Genomic DNA, 16,698 nt, shown 5'->3' with positions numbered 1-16,698 from the left:
AGATTTCTACAGAAAGCCAGGAACCTGGAAAGGACTATAATACTCATAGCCCCATTCTGGCCTCGTCAAATATGGTTTCCCTTTCTTCGAGCTCATCAAATAGAGGAACCATGGATTCTGGACCCAGTACCAGATCTGCTTACACATTCGTCGGGAGTTCCTCACCCGTCTCTACAGTCCCTCAAACTAGCAGCTTGGCTGCTCCGCTTCCCTGCCTAGCGGTCTCATCTACTCCCTCCGGCAGTTCAACACATCCTAGTTGCTTCTCATAAAGCCTCTACTACTAAGCTCTGTACGAGTAAGTGGAAACGCTTTGTATATTGGGCATCTAGTCAAAACTTAGATCCCTTGGGTAGCTCCTCTACATAAAATTTTAGAATTCTTATCCATCCTTTTTCACGAAGGAGCTTCTACTTCCACTCTAAGAGTACAGTTGGCGGTCATATCAGACTTCCATATTGGTGAGGGAGGTTCTCCCATTATGTCTCACAGACTTTGTAAAGCCTTTATGAAAGGAACCTTCCATCTTAGACCGCCTGTCAGAAAACCTTTCTTTCCATGGAGCCTGAATTTGCTGCTGTCGCAACTCATGTTGCCACCTTTTGAACCTGCTTCGTCATGCCTCCTAAAGTTCTTATTGTGGAAGACGCTGTTTCTCGTTGCCGTGACCTCAGCTCGTAGAGTCTCAGAGCTGCAGGCATTATCGGTCAGACCACCTTACTTGATATTCCATCCAGACAGGGTCTCTTTGCGTACAAATCCATCTTTCCTTCAAAAAGTATGTTCAGTTACGAATATTAACCAGTCTATAGAACTCCCTACCTTTTTCAAAAAATATACTAACAAACTGGAGTATATGTTGCACAAGTTGGATGTTCACAGGCAGTTAAGATTTTATTTAGACAGGACCAAAGCTTTCAGGAAAACGGATCAGCTCTTCGTCGCTTTTGCAGACAATAAAAAGGGCATGGCAATTACTAAACGTACACTATCTAAATGGCTTGCTGACTGTATAACATTTGTATACTCTAAATCAAACCAATCCTTACCAACCAAACCTAAGGCCCATTCTACCAGATCCATTTCCACTTCTTTAGCTCATGCGGCTCGCTTGCCTTTGGACACTATTTGCGCAGCAGCCACGTGGTCTAAACCACATACTTTCATCACTCATTATAGAGTGGACAAGGTCTCCAAGGATAGGACATCATTTGGTTCCACTGTGCTTAGGAACATTCTTCCATGAGTCACTCAGGGTCATGGAGCTAGGGACGCTACCCATGTGTAAGAACAAACGGCGAGATTGAACACTCTTACATAAAGAAGTTATGTCCTTACCATAACGTTCCATGTAGAGTGTTCATCTCGCCTTTGTTCTTACATTCCCTCCCTTTCCCCCTCATGTGTTTGGAAGAACTGGTAGGATTAGAGTCTGATCGATGTGTCTTGACCCTTTGCGGGGTATATGCTCCCGTGTGTCATGGGATATATGCTTAGACCATTAGTTATTGCTATGGTGAGAGAGTGTCTCTGAATGGCTGAAGAGAATGTATGCTTCTAACACCGCAGGTGTTGGATCCTTTGGTCTGGTTTGTTTGCAAACTAGATCTGAGTAATGGCAGGGAGGATTGTGGGATATGGGCTGGTCTCGAGCTTCTCTGAGATTCAGAGCTTTGCAATTCGGCTGACTCGGAGCCGAGGATCGGCTCCCAACCCGTGTGTAAGAACAAAGGTGAGATGAACACTCTACATGGAACATTATGGTAAGGACATAACTTCTTTTTTTTTACCTTCCTAGTATTGACCCTTTCATTGATCTAGCCTTCTACTTTCAGTTGACATGAAAACTCTGAGGGGTGGGTGCCCAGACCACTCTTTCTTCTTCAGCTCAGTGGGATCTGAACAACTAGCTGGGTGCATGGAAGGTGCCCTTGAAGCTTTGCAAGCTGGCCAGCTGTTATATATTTAGCATGATATTACTAAGGCTATTGCAGCAGCGATCATTTGAACATCTACTGTTGTGATAAATTTACTTATATAACTATTTTTTTGCAAAGGTATAGAAGTATATTTTTTCAGCAGTATAACACAAACGAACCATATTGAGACTACGTATTTTGCAGAAATCACCCATTTAATAAAAATTCAGTTGTTAAACAAGCTGCAAAAGACTGTCCTTTAATACAAGAAGGAATAGTATCAATAAACATTTTTATTTCAGTCAAATCCAAGTTATATGGGCACTGGTTTACATATAATGTAGCCATCAAAATGAGACCTTATAACTTGAACGGTGCAGAAGTAAAGAAGTTTATGGATATTTGCTGTGCTACTTCAGGAGTTAACAAGCTCACTTAAATTATTTGATTAGAAGTGGTTGACTTCATTTGATCATCAACCTGTGGGAATCGGATCCGGATCTGATCCGAGACGGCAGCTTCACCAGGATCTGATCTAAGCTCCTCCCCTTACCCATAATACCCCTCCATCTCCTTCCTTCCCTCAGGTCTCGTTTGCCACAGCATGCTGAGCATCATGGTCTCAGAGCTCCGGGTGTGGTAAGTTTTTTCAGTGATAGTTTGGGAGTTTGTGTCTGTTGTGTAGTGTTAATAGGTTTTCTTCCCTCACCTTTACCTCCCCTTTTGCTGTTGCATCGTGTTTAAAAAAAAAAGTTATTTGAGTCAGTGTAGTGCCTTCCTTTCCCTCCCACTCCTTGTTAGTTAGCTTGGGTGTAAGTGTGTGTGGTTAGTGAGTTAGGACCTTGTGCCTCGTGATAGCGGATCAGCAGAAGCCCATTTTTAGAAAGTGCACAGAGTGTGACCACAAGTTGTCCCTACCTGATGGCCACACTCTGTGTGTGGTTTGTTTGGGGATTTCCCATCTTGCTACTGCCTGCACTGTTTGTGTGGGATTTAACCCCAGGGCCCAGAAAGACCGTAGGGCTAAATTAGTTTTAAAGGGACTTCTCCCAGCTATGGAGGTGGGCTGTCTCTGCTTCTACTACGGTCATGGCTGTGATTGCATCTTCTTCTGCTGCTGCTTCTTCCCCTCCCTTCCAGGCCAGGACTCAACCTCCTGCCAAGCAGTCTATGGAAAGGGAGCACAGGAAAGACAAGGACAAAGGTAGGAAGAGATCTCTGGACCAGTCGGATCTGGTGGGTCCTCCTCAAAAGCAACAGGTTATGTCCAGGCCTAGTTCTCCCCGGCTGTGGTCACCCAGATTCTCACTGGAGGAGCCTAGACCTTCTTCTAGGGCCTCTGCAACACTGACTCTCTTGGTTGGCATTGGTGGCCTTGTTGCATTCCACCAGAAGCTTTTCTGAGGCAGACATGGGCAAAATGGTTCGAAGGTTTATTCACATCCAGATTCAGATGGGGGTCTTGCCTGCCCCCTCTCCCTTTGGAGGGGGGATATCACTTCCCTTTTTCACCCCAATAGCTCCTTCTCCGATCTGACCCCCAGTATTAGAGTTTCTGGATACGAGAGGTCTTGGAGTCAGGGGGTTGGCTCCAATAATACCGGGTACCTCCATGCCAGCTGTTACCTTGAACATGTCTGACCAGACTAGTTTAGATCCGAGCGGCTCTCAGAGCTGCAGCCTGGGCATCAGATCTCAGGGGTTGGGATTTTTCCACTGGCGCCGCCGTCTGGTTACGGCCCTTCCCTCAGTATCTCGGCTTCTTCGGGCTTGACTCTGATCCCCTCATTGGATCCAGGGAGAGCAGCTTCCTTACTAGTCTCTCAGGAGGCACGCTCTCCCTCTGTTTTTGACGTAGTGGAAAGAGTTCTCTCCAGTGGATTGAGGCCCCTGACCATCTCCTCAGATTCCGCCCTGACTCCCTTGGCTGTGGGTGTGGGACTTCAGCCATTTTGCCCATTCAGGGACAGCCCATGCTCGATGTGCCCCAGCATGTTCCCCGCGTGGAACCATAGACAGTTTGCAAGTCCTCTCCGGAGAGCCCCACCAAAGATGTAGAGCAGGTTAATAATACGAGTACAAAGAGGTGCCTTGCAAATGAACATGCAAAATGAGGCACCTGGACTCCTCCCCAGAGTCTCTCACTGAGGACACCAATTTGGAGGAAGGGGAAGGTTCCCCCAGATCACCCCCCAACGATGTCTCCTTTGGAGAAATCATGGAACTCCTGTAGCAGCGAGGGGGGGGGGGTGGTCCACCCCCAAACCTTCCTTGTATGAGTTGGTGTTTCTGGAGGCCTTCGGCATGGGCCCATCTACCACCTGGGTGTCCCCCCCCGATCCCTTGGTTGATCTTATTACCACCAGAGAGTGGAAGGAACCGGACACTGTGGAGCCAATCCCAAAGCATCCCAACAAGAAGCTGAGTCCTTCTGCAGATAGACCTAGTTGGAACAAGGGATCCCCAGTAGATGCTATGGTTGTAGTGGCCGCCACCAAGAAAGAGCTAGCTCAGGAAAGTTCTATGGTCCATCCCCCTGACCCGAGAGTCCAGGACAATGGATCATCTAGGGAAGCGGATGTATGCTTCAGCCACCTTTTCCATTAGGGCACTGAATTATTTGCCCCACATCACTCAACTGCAGCGCGACCTGGGCAAGGAGCTGAGTCGACCCCAGAGTTCATGTCATCGGAGGATAAGTGCATATTCTCTGTGTGAATAGACACTGTCAAAGCAGTTTCTACTATGTCCATGCCCCTCCTTTCGCATGTCACCGGAGTGCAAAGGGCGGCCGGGTCCGGCATTGCCATGAGGCGACACACCTGGCTCGGGCTAAGTCAGTTCATGGAACCCTTTAAGGCGTCTTTTGCAAATGCCCCTTATGATGGTTCTTCCTTGTTTGGGAAGATGGTTTGCGAGATGTTGGTCAAGAGTGAAAAGGGTGAGAAGACACTGTCTGTGATAAGGATCCACTTTTGTAACCCTCAAAGATCCTTTTGTAGCAATCAGTGGGGGCAAAAGAAGATGTTAGTTCCGGAAGTCACAGTATTATCGGGACACTCAGGACTCATCTTCCCCCAGAGGCAGGAGGGGGAACAGACAGACGCTGGCCAGGGGGGGGGGGGTCTGAGAAATTTTGGGTCTCGAGAACTGTTCTCAGACAGGCCCGTGCAGCAGCCCTGAGGGGTTGTCCGACTACTCTGCAAGCAGTCGAGGTTCATCTTTTGCTGCACCTGATGGCATGGGAGTCCATGTTAACAGATTGGGTGCTGCAGATCATATCCAGAAGTTATACCATCCCCTGTGTGGTTCTTTCCATTCCCCCAAAACACCTCCTGGATGTACCACCTGCACAAAGGGAGGCAACAGCACTCAAAATAGAAAAGCTGCTAAGGAAATGAGTCATCCAGCCTGTCCCCCGAAATCAGTCCAGATCGGGCATCTGTTCCAGGTTCTTTTTGTGCCAAAAAAGACACGGAACCTAAGGCCTATTCTGGATCTTTCCACCCTAAACCTGTCAGTTGCCAAAGCGAAGTTCTGGATGGTCACTTTACAATCAATCCTGCCTTATCTGCAGGAGAACGACTGGATGTGCTCAGTAGATCTGCAGGATGCGTACTACCATATAAAGATGTAAACACAAAAGGTACCCAGGTCCGGTGAAACTATAAACGACAGAAAGTAGTCAGGTAAAATGCTTTAATCCAAAAGTAAACACTGTAATCACGAACAAATCAACAAAAAAACATTAATGCCTCCAATATTATGTTTTCGTTTGAAAATACTTCATCAGATGTGGGCTCCAGTATAAGACAACACAGTCGACCAAAGTTTAAGCTTTTGCACAATCTCATTTCACAGAAAATACTGTTATTAGGTTTATGTGTATGGTGTAGCAAATGAGATCTGAAGAAAGGAAGGAGATGGAGGGGTATTATGGGTAAGGGGAGGAGCTTGGAGCTCTGATCAGATGTTGGTGAAGCTGCCATTTCGGATCTGATTCCCACAGGTTGATGACAAATGAAGTCCCAACTACTCAGATGGATTGTTATGGTGAGTACCTAACTTCTTTTTTTGTGCTGTTTATATGTTTTCTCCCTCCCCTCTACATATGTACACTAGATTAGGTGTGACTGGATTTCTGAAACATATGACATTTGTAAAGATTAACAAGACGGCCCTTGAGGGATTTTGTGAACTGTTGTATATGCTCTGTTTTGTTCTTATTTTTTATGAACATCATTCTAGGTTTCTGGTACAATTTTTGAAAATTCTTTTTAATACATTGTAAGGGTGAAATCATGGTTCCTGAGAGGATAGATCTGATTTCTAGAAGGGAGCATTATCTTTTATTTGTAATTTTGTACATTACTATTATGCATAATTGTATACTTTGTGTGTTGAGAAGAAATGATACTCTTGCTGTGATGAGTCCCCTCCCAAGGATAGTTCCCTCAGAGAGATCCTGGAACTCCTGTACCAGAGGGGAACCTGTTTGAGGCATACTGAATAACCCCTTCCATGTTTTAGGTCGTCCCTCCTGCTGACAAGCTAACAGAGTTGGTAATGAGGAAGTATCGGCAGGAACCTGACCTCTGTGAGTCTGTTCCAAGGAAGCCAGATAAGATGCTCCTTCCCCATAGACAAACCATTCTGGTCCAGAATGCCTATTGACTCCATAATCATAGTGACAGTCACTATAAAAAGAGTTATCTGAGGACTCTTCTTCTATCCATCCGACCCACAAGGAGTCTTGGGCCATGGATAGATGGGGAAAACAGGAGTGTGGTTTTGGCTCCTTTGTTATTTAGGCTCTCAGCAGGCATTATCAGCTCTGAAGAATTCAATTTCTCCAGAGTCACAGAAACAACTTTAATCCACTCTATTGACAGTCTCCAACATTGTCAACCTCTCCTTGCCCTTCTGTTTAATGTGGCAGATGGAGCAGCAGGAGCAGCCCGGGCAGGCATTGCTATGAGACGCCATGATTGGTTGCATTTATGTAATTTTGTGGATAACTTTAAAGGATCATTCACCAATGCTTCCCTTGAAAGTACTACCCTATTTAGCTGTATGGTGAAAGAAAGGATGCAGAAGAGTGAGCAGGATGGTACGACTCCTTCTCTGTAGTGGGAGTGAAATTTGAAACTCCTTAGTGCCCATTCAGTGGGAACAAAAAAGCTCCATGATCTCTCTAGTTTTGAAAGTCCAGACATCCATACCACTCCTCTTCTGTCAGAAGTGGCCTAGGCAGAGCTGCCCACGTCAAAGATTGTAGGCCCAGGGGCCAAGGTGTTCCACAGAACCAGGGTTTTTGTAGGCCCTCTTCCAACAGACTTTCCTAGAATCCCAGAAGGTCTTTCCAATTGCTCCATTCTGGAGGCATTTGGGGGATGGATGTACCTCTACACACTCTTATTGTTCACCATCACATGAGACTGCTGGATAAGAAGGATCATATCCAGAGGTTATCGCTTACTATTTTTGGAAGTCCCCCTTCCTTCCTCTGCCCCCCCCCCCCCCATTGCCAGGTGTCCCACCCAGTCAGGCAAATGCCACTATGTAAAAAGTTTGTTCTTTTCAACAAAAAAGAGACATCCAGGAGGTTCTGCCAATTCAGATTGGGTCAGGATTTCATTCAAGATTATTTTTGGTTCCAGAGAAATCGATGGACCTCAGGCCTATCTTGGACCTAAGCCTCCTAAACAATTACATTGAAAATACCCATTTTTGAATTGTCTCAATGCAACCAGTTCTATTGTGTCTTTAGAAGAATGAATGAATTTGCTCCATAGATCTCCAGGATGCATACCTTCACATACAAATAGTGAAAGAATCCAGGAAGTATTTTTTTTCTGCCTGCGAGCCAGTTACTTCCTATTCATAGAACTGCCTTTTGGACTCATCTCAGCCCCCAGGGTGTTCACCAAATTCATGGAGGTAGTAGCAACCCATCTATGGCTCAAGGGATTCAGGATCTTCCCTTATCTAGATGTTTAGCTCTTGGCTGCATCTACAAAGGAGTCTCTTGTACAAGCCAGTTATTACCTTCTTCTACTATGTGCTTCCCTAGGCATATCCATCAGTCTAGGAAAATCCAACCTAATTCCCTATCAGCGTCTAGTTTTTCAGGAATGCCAGTTGGACATGAATATGAATAAAGTTTTATCCTTGAGAAATGCAGTACAAAATCTTCTTGAGTTCGATTGTCCTCTGGTGAGATTTGTTCTGACTGTATTGAGTTTCATGGCGTCTTCAGTATTGATGGTGCAATTTGCTCGCTTCCACATGAGGATTCTACAGTGGTTGCTTCAGTCACAGTGGTCTCAGAAGTTTGACCCTCTTTCTCAACTGATTATATTAACTCAGTTGTGCAAGAAACATTTGCAATGGTAGCTTAATTCTGTGCTGGTTTCAGTAGGCAGGCTGTCCCAGGTTTCCTTCCCAGTAGCAATTGTGATCATGGAAGCATCCACCCTCACTTGGGGGGGGGGGGGTCATGAAGGGAGAACTGTCCAAGGTGTTTGGTCAGAATGTGAGGCTTGGCTTCACATGAATGTTATGGAGTTGAGGGTAGTTCTTCTTGAGTTGCAGAAGCTATAGGATTATCCTCTGCTGGGAGTAACAAACATCAGCCAGCCAGACAATATGACGGTAGTCTAGTACTAGTTCATAAACAAGCAACAGGGAAACGGATCTTACCAGCTTTGGTGCGAGGCCTTGAAAGTGTGGCAATGGGTGATGGACTGTCACCAGTTTCTAATCACAACACATATCCTGGGAAGATTCAACAATCTAGCAGGCAGGCTCAACAGGAATCTCCTGTTGCCTCCCAAGTGGTCCCCAAATCCAGCAATTGCTGATGAGATATTCAGTCACTGAGACACTCCCTGCTCCAATCTGTGATCTCCCAGAACAGAAAATGCATCAGTTATTTTGCCATACTTCCTCATCAAGGACAGACCCCCCCCCCAAGAATGCTCTGTCACATCATTAGCCTCCATGGTTGCTTTACGGTTATCCTTCTGCTCCACTTGTGACCAAGTTCATACAGAAAGCCATACAGTGTAAGGCCACTGTCATACTCCTAGCCCCATCTATATTCTCCATAACAAGTCCTTATCTTCCAAGCCCAGGGCTCACTCCATGGGAATTGTCAGTTTCAAAAGCATTCTTCAGATCTCTTTCTGTAGGTGACATTTGTCAAACAGCTGACTGATTTTCCTCTTATGCATTCATTAAATACTTAAATATGAAATACATTTCCAGAGCTTCCATTGGCACCTCTATCTTGAAAGTTCTGTCGTCATGAGGCCACCTGAGATTTCTGCAGCTGGGGATTCTGACCTGTATATCAGGTTAGATGGACTGGATGAATAGTTTATGAAACTTATGTACTTACCATACCGATAGATCGCTTCATCCCAGTCCAACCAATAGGACAACTCGCTCTCACCCCCCCCCCCCCCCTCCATGAGTCTGTAGAACCTGAAGGATCTTCTTTACTGGATTAAAGGCAAGTGCAGATGTGCTTAATGTTGGGCATCAAACTTGATCTGAGTTAATCAGGGGGAAGGAAGCAAGGTGTTATATGAAAGGAAGATTTTGAAGGGCTTGTAGCTGGAGCACTTAACCTGCCAGATCAGAGCTAAGTGGTGACTCTAGGACCCATGTGTCATATCAGACAGACTGGGAGTAAAGGCTCTATCATTATAGTAAGTACATTACTTTATTGTCTCATACCTGCTTTACCTAAAATGAAAGTTAAGTTTTGTTTTTTCTAAAATTGTTTCTTTTAATTTCATAGGAAAAGATACTTTTTATTGTTTGCTAAATGTTTTTATAGTGCTATGGATTTTGTATTGTTTACAATTTTGCTTAAGTGATGCTTATGTGTTGTACAGGAGGACGTTGCTGATTATGATGAAGACAACTTCATTGATCTGGATGTTCTAAAGGCACAAACAAATAAAATGGTAAGCTGTAATTCGCTCATTAAAAATATATTGTTTTGTGCATTGATATTAAATGTATGGTGGTGTTTTTATACTGTGACTAAGTATGTGCATTGAGTGGATATTTGAAGAACAGTATATCAGAAACAACAGCCAATAAAGTATTGTGATTTAGTTTTCTGTATCTGACAGAGTACATACTGATCATCTTAAGGTTCATAACTTGAAATAAAGACTTGCATATATTTGGATGTGTAGCAGGTGTTTGATTTAGCCCTTGCTGCACACATTGTCACTGGGATAATTTTACCTTTGACTTCTGTACTTAAATCAATCTTTTGGAGCCACCCTTTGTTAAACAACTCATTCATATCTAGCACCACTGAATTTTAACAACTCCTCCCAGCTACAGAATTTCTCGCTGAATGACTTTTGTCTGAGCTTTTTTTTTACTGGAAATGCAGTTATAAAAACCTGCCTTTAAACAAATTAAAAGATCTTGAGAACTGTTAACAGTTGCAAAAAAAAGTATAAGTAACAAACTTGTTCAGCACACTGTTCTGTTCACATTTGATGTATTCATTTGTCATCCAGATATAAACCTGTTACTGGAATTGTATCCGGAAACCTTTATTGCTAGCCATAGTACATAGAACATTGACTTTTCAATAGAACTTTTGTTTATGAGGAAGTGACAGTTTGAAGATTTCTTTCCATTTTCGAGATATTTATAGAAATATAAAACTTATGTATATTTTTTTATTCTTAGTACTGTTCGCAATTCCCTAGGTACGTCCCAGGATCGGTGTGGTTACCAAAAATAAACTGTGTTAGCCAACAGCTATTAAGCAACCACACCTCTCCCTCCTAATGTGAAGTGTCTCCAACTGATAGGGCAGTTTCTAAGGAAGTTAAAAGAACAGAGGGTACCTGCACTAACAGCCCTATATGTGCTATTGCTTTTAATTAAGTGCTACAAATAATCTTAAGTCCTCTCAATTAATTTTATTGGCATTTAACCTATTGCTGCACTGACCACTATAGGTCAAATAATTTTATTGGCATTTAACCTATTGCCGCACTGACCACTGTAGGTACGCACACATGACTTGTGATGTAGTCAGCACCAACTCTTAACTCTGCTCACATTTTAATAGTGCCTTTTTTTCAAATATAATTTGCCTGTTACCCACTCAGTAATAGTGCTCAATCCCCCCCATACATACATGTGCACTATCCCTCTAGGTTCCATAGTTATCTAGCCATAACATGTTTTCCTTGCTGCATAGAAAGAATTCTAACTCCAATCAGTATTGAACTTAACCTGTAAATGTTAGATAATATTGTCTATAAAAGTTCTAGTTAGTAGTGCCTTTTTCATATGTAATCTACCTATTAGTCACCCTCCTGTTAAAATAGTGTATTCACTCCCCTCCCCCACGCTGTCTCTCTAGTTTCCCTAGTTATACAACTATAACATATATTTCTCTTACTTCATAGAAAGAAACTTCCTTTCTGCAGTCATGCAATCTTTTCTGATTGTTTTTTGACCAAGTTACAGTGCTGCCACAGTGCTGCCATGTGCAGCCTTCTGCGCTCAGGTCCATTCTGTTCCCACACAACCCGTTCTGTTCTACATTTAGTTCTCACCTTAGTCCTACCCTCACAAAAAATACTACCAATCCACATCAACTTCCTTCCACTAAAACTTAAGTATTAGCAACCTTTTACATCACCAAACTTCTAGATCTGACAAATAATTTGACGTACCAACAAAACAGTACTACCAATCCACAAGTTTCTAACCAACCAGTAGCAACCTCATATATTTCCTTAACATAACTGACAATACCAGTACTCTACTCTTCACCATCTATATATGCTCTAGTATAAAACTACCAATACCCTAAACTCTCCACTCCCCAACATGATAAAACATATCAATCTAACCTTCTTTGTATTTGTATTATTAACCTGCTCTACATCTTACCAAGTACAACTCCCTTGCTACTTTACCTATTGCCAAGAGACAAATGATTACAATGTAACCTCTACATCTATCCAGTTCGATACAAGTCCCAGCTTATGTAAAAATCACTACACAAGCTAAAATACTCCATACCTTCAAAGGTACTATCACCAGCTGTTCCACAAAAAAGTAAAACAACACAGCTACATAAGTGGACCACTGTATCTAATACTAGTAGGTGACATTCACCCCAACCTGCACCCTTTTAGGTGCAAGTTATTCCACAAGTAATAAGTCAACCCTGCCTGAAAACCTAAATACCTCTCTCGACGAAATAAGAAATGGCAACAAGTAACTCAGTTTATTTCATATGAACCTCCGAAGCATTGTAAACAAGATTCCAAAACTGCACTCCTGGATAAAATAGCACTCCTCTGACATAGTATCAGTAACAGAATGTTGGCTAAAACCTAATGTCAGTAACACAGAAGTACTCCTTCGTGGCTTTAACATCAGTAACGTGGCTAGATTAAGGAGACAAGCAGGAAGGAGTAGCAATAATGTACTACAATAGCATCAACCTGTCACCTTTCCCATCTACCATACTCTCCTTCCACATTGCCAAACTACTTGTAAGTAATATAAAATTAAACGCTAATAAAACAATATGTATGGCAGCCTTTTATGTCAAACCTGGCTACAATAATAGCACATTGGATGACATCCTATCCTGGCTATCTCACAATGTACACACACATACAATTGTTCCTTGGTGATGTTAACGTCAGCTGCTCAAACCTCACATAACCACTTTAAGTGTAAAGGTATACAATTTCTCCCAGCTTATCACTCATCTTACCAGAATCAACCTGAAAAATGGTAAAACTACCACCTTGAACTAGTTATCAACAAGTTACCCTAACAGTATAAGCTCCCACAGCACCTTTGTAAGTACACTTAGTGACGATCTGTTCATATATGTCACAAGAGAATGCCATACTTCTCCAAGGGAACATAGATATAAATCCTCTCGCAGTATGAACATCTTTGACCCTGAACTGCTTTAACATTTCGCTACAGTATCATAACTGGACCATCCTAAACATCTTGCTGCTAAATGATGCTGTCTATTTTAATATAATATTTATGGAACAACAACAATAAAGAAATACCTCAAACAGATTAAGCTGAGTACATTAGCTCCAGATGAAATTTATTGTGATTTGCTAAAAATAGCAGCCAGCTTAATTGCCTTTCCAATATCCATTCTGATAAATATGTCTGTTCAGGAATCACATGTTCTAGCCATATGGAAAAAATCTCACATCATCCAGCTTCATAAGAGAGGTAATTCCAGTGGCACAACCAACTTTACAACCATTGTTATTCTCCTCCCTTTTTCAAAACTCCTTGAAAAATGCATTCATAATCAGTTAGTGACTCATTTATAAACAAACAACCTCCTTACCCCCATCCAACATGATTTTGGACAAGGCAGTAGCACAACCACAGCTCTCCTGAACTTCACAAGTTGTCATCCTAGCCACAGACAAAGGCCATTTGGTTTCTAGAGCTGTCCAAGTCCTTGGATACCATTTCCCATAGCCTACTTCTAAAACAGCTGTTTTCACTTGGCCTATCAAACACCTCTACCACCTCTTTCTCCAGCTACCTCTCCAATAGCCTCCAGTCTGTTTAGTGGATTAATTCCTACTTGTCCTTCTATCTGTCAAAAAAAGTGTTTTCCAAGGTTCTGTACTTGGGCAACTGCTTTTCAACATATTTACCAACAACCTACACTCCATCAAATGTCAAGCATGTCTCGTAAAATACGTAGATGACTCTACTTTAATCTGTACTGCTATTAACCTACTTACTGTACAACACATCACCAAAAAGTAATTTTCATCGGTTCAAAGATGTCTCAATAAATCTCAGCTTCTAATCAGTCCAAAAAAACAAAGCTGCTATTATTCCTCTCAAAAACTCTTGCAGACCTGAAACAAAATTTCTCAAGCACAGCCTCTGATAACACTTGTATAGAAGTCCTCCCCATACTAAGTTACTAGCCATGACAGTTGATAACTTAAAATTTTACTTTTTTGTGAAGAAATCTTTTAAAAAAAATCACCCAAAATTAAGGACACTCTGTAGAGTAAAAAAAAAAAAAAAACTTAACTGATTCATCCAGGGAACTCCTGGCCTCTACATTCCTACTCCCCACTTCACTGTATGTTTCCAGAGTACTGCATAACCTTCAAGCTTCTACACAAAATAATCTAAACCAGTGCTACAAATAAATAGTAAAATTGCAATTAACTCATCACACAATACCGTCATTGTTTAGCCCTAAAACAGCTTGATTGGCTTGAACCTAAGCAACTCACTTACACTCAGCTGCTCCTAGTCCACAAATGAATATGCAAACCAGAACAAAGCAAAGCCGTACTAGACTTATTGCATACATGCACCCCTACTAGGCCACTTCAGTCTGGAAGAAAATGGTCTTCACTACCCACAAACCACACTTTTAAGCAGGACCCTCTCTCTCTTCAGCTATGTTGCCCTCTCCTGGAACTTTATCCCCTTATGTCTTAAAGATACTAGCAATCTTTCCAGTTTCAAGACCAGTCTATAAAAATCTCTCTGACATTTCGACCTGGACCTGTATAACCTTTCCAGTTTCAAAACCAATTTAAATGTATCTGTCTGACACCTGTACTTGTACCTGCACAACCCTCAAAACAATTGCATGATCACCTAATTACTACTATAACTCTGCCTTTCCCACTCAGAATCACTAAATCCTCCATATTGTAGCAGGTAATAATGGCCTAACATCAAAAGTAGCTCTCACTTTAATGATACCATACTACTAATGTATCCTCTTCTACCACTTCAGCTGACAGTTACTGATTTTTCATCTCTAATATCCTTACATAACATTATCTTCTCTCTAATACTAATCAGATTTCTCTCTTCATGACCTTAACTTTCTCTACTGCACATTACTCCTCCTTGTCTCATTATATTGCACTGTCTATTTTGGCAGTAGAATACTCATTATTTCTCACCTCCATATATTATTATTAGAAATATAAAAACCGAAGAGAAAAAACAAGTAATTGCAAACTGTACAGGTAACCTTAAGTCCAATAGACCAACACGGAAAAACACCTCATAGATGTTCTTCGTTCCACATTGCTGCAGTCCTAACTATTGGGTAGTCCGCTGTCCAGTCGGCCCGAATACCAGAGTATATGGCTGACGTCGGTCAGGGCGCATTAGACTGACGTCAGTACGTCAGGGTACTAATGCGCATGACCGACGTCATATCCTCAGTCTTTTTTGCCGCATGGTCCGATGCAGAAGCAGTTTTGCGAGTGCAGGTTGGCGTTCTGAAATTTTCTGAAGTCGGAGTTTCAGACCGAATCAGAGTTGGCTAAGTACCCGTTGGGGAACATTTTGGTTTTTCTTGCCTCAGTATTTAACCGGATGTCAGAAAAGTGAATAACTGTATTTCTTGTGGGAAACAGATACCTCATAGGGATTACCATACCTTGTGTATACCTTGTTTAGGGCCTGAGCACGGCGTTGTTGGATGCCGCTCTTGTGCTAGGTTTAACAAACGCACTATTAAGAGATGCTTACACCGTGCCAGGTTAGGGTTTGGGACGCGTTGCAATTCTAAAATGCCGCCGGATGCTCCGGCGCCGCTTCCAAGAAGCGCAAGGACAAACCAGCGAAGCCTAGGGTTGATGAACCGACAGTCCCGGACGTCGGTTCTTTAGAAGGCTCAGTGGAGCCAGAGGTTTTGCCAGGAGTTTCTTTGGAGTCTCAGGCAGAGACTTTACTGTTACAGGATGTGCCTTCTCAGGAGGTAGGCCAGGCTGAGGGGGCTTCTCAGGTAACTGTTCTTCCCTCTCTTCCCAAGGGAGTTAGAGCCTCTCCTTCTGTTTCCAAAACTTCTTTGAGAGGTAGGCCAAGTTTAGCTTCAGTGTCTCCTAGCACTTCAGGTTCTGTGCCTAAGAAACATATGCTTAAAATGGCAGAAGATTTGATTACTATGATTAGAGGTTCTATGCCCCCTCCTGATAAGAGGCCTAGGGTGGAACCTGAGTTTGATAGTTTTGAACAGTGTTCAGAGGCTTCTGAGTCTTCTGCGGAAGATTTGCAGGAGTATCCTCCTTATTCTGATTCTGATGTGGATGATTCCACTCCTACAGCTTCTCCTCCTGAGGATTTCTCATTTTCAGAGACTCTGCATTCCATGAGGGAGCACTTTAAATGGGAAGGCCAGGATTACTCTGATTCCAGGAAAAGGCTTAGGGAATTCTTGTTTTACCCCAGCATAGGCCCTTAGCTATACCTCCTGTGTTGAATGTGGTGGAAGATGTTTTGCAGAGGCTTCCTGAACCCTGACTCTTTGCCTCCTGCTCCTGTTAAACCTGATAGGTACTATAGGGTGCCCAAGCTCATAAGTATTTGTTTAAGAGTCCTAGGGCGGACCCAGAAACTGTTTCTCAGGGGCCTAAAGGTGTTAAGGCCTCTGTGGTTAAAAATCCTGTTCCCACTGATAAAGAGGCAAGGGCTTTGGATAGGTGGGGAAAGAAAGTGTATACTTCTTCCACTCTAGCCATGAGAGCGTTGAATTGTCAGTTTCACATGCTAAAATATCAAAATTATCTCCTTTCACAATTGAAATCTAAGGTGGATGCTTTGGCGGAAGGTATTGAGTGTAAAGAGTTGCTGGATTTAGTTCATGTGTCTGAACAAGTGGGTAAGCATTCTTTGCAATGTGGTTTTGATGCTGTACAGGCCTCCTCGAGGGTGGCTGCCACTAGTTCTGTTCTTC

The 16,698-nt window shown here is 42.8% G+C and overlaps 1 protein-coding gene across 1 annotated transcript in view; it reads left to right on the top strand.

Annotated features, from left to right (window-relative positions):
• IFT57 (intraflagellar transport 57) overlaps positions 1–16,698 on the top strand; it is a 771,045-nt gene that overhangs the window by 344,940 nt on the left and 409,407 nt on the right. Inside the window, exon 5 of the mRNA XM_044064661.1 lies at positions 9,824–9,895. Coding sequence (XP_043920596.1) covers positions 9,824–9,895 — 72 coding nt within the window. The remainder of the gene's footprint in view (positions 1–9,823; positions 9,896–16,698) is intronic.

Source organism: Protopterus annectens, chromosome 3.part0, assembly GCF_019279795.1.
Source record: "Protopterus annectens isolate FY-2018-M chromosome 3.part0, PAN1.0, whole genome shotgun sequence".
Lineage (NCBI taxonomy): Eukaryota > Metazoa > Chordata > Ceratodontiformes > Protopteridae > Protopterus > Protopterus annectens.
Note: the sequence above shows the minus strand (reverse complement) of the source record. Positions and strands in the feature narration are given on the sequence as shown.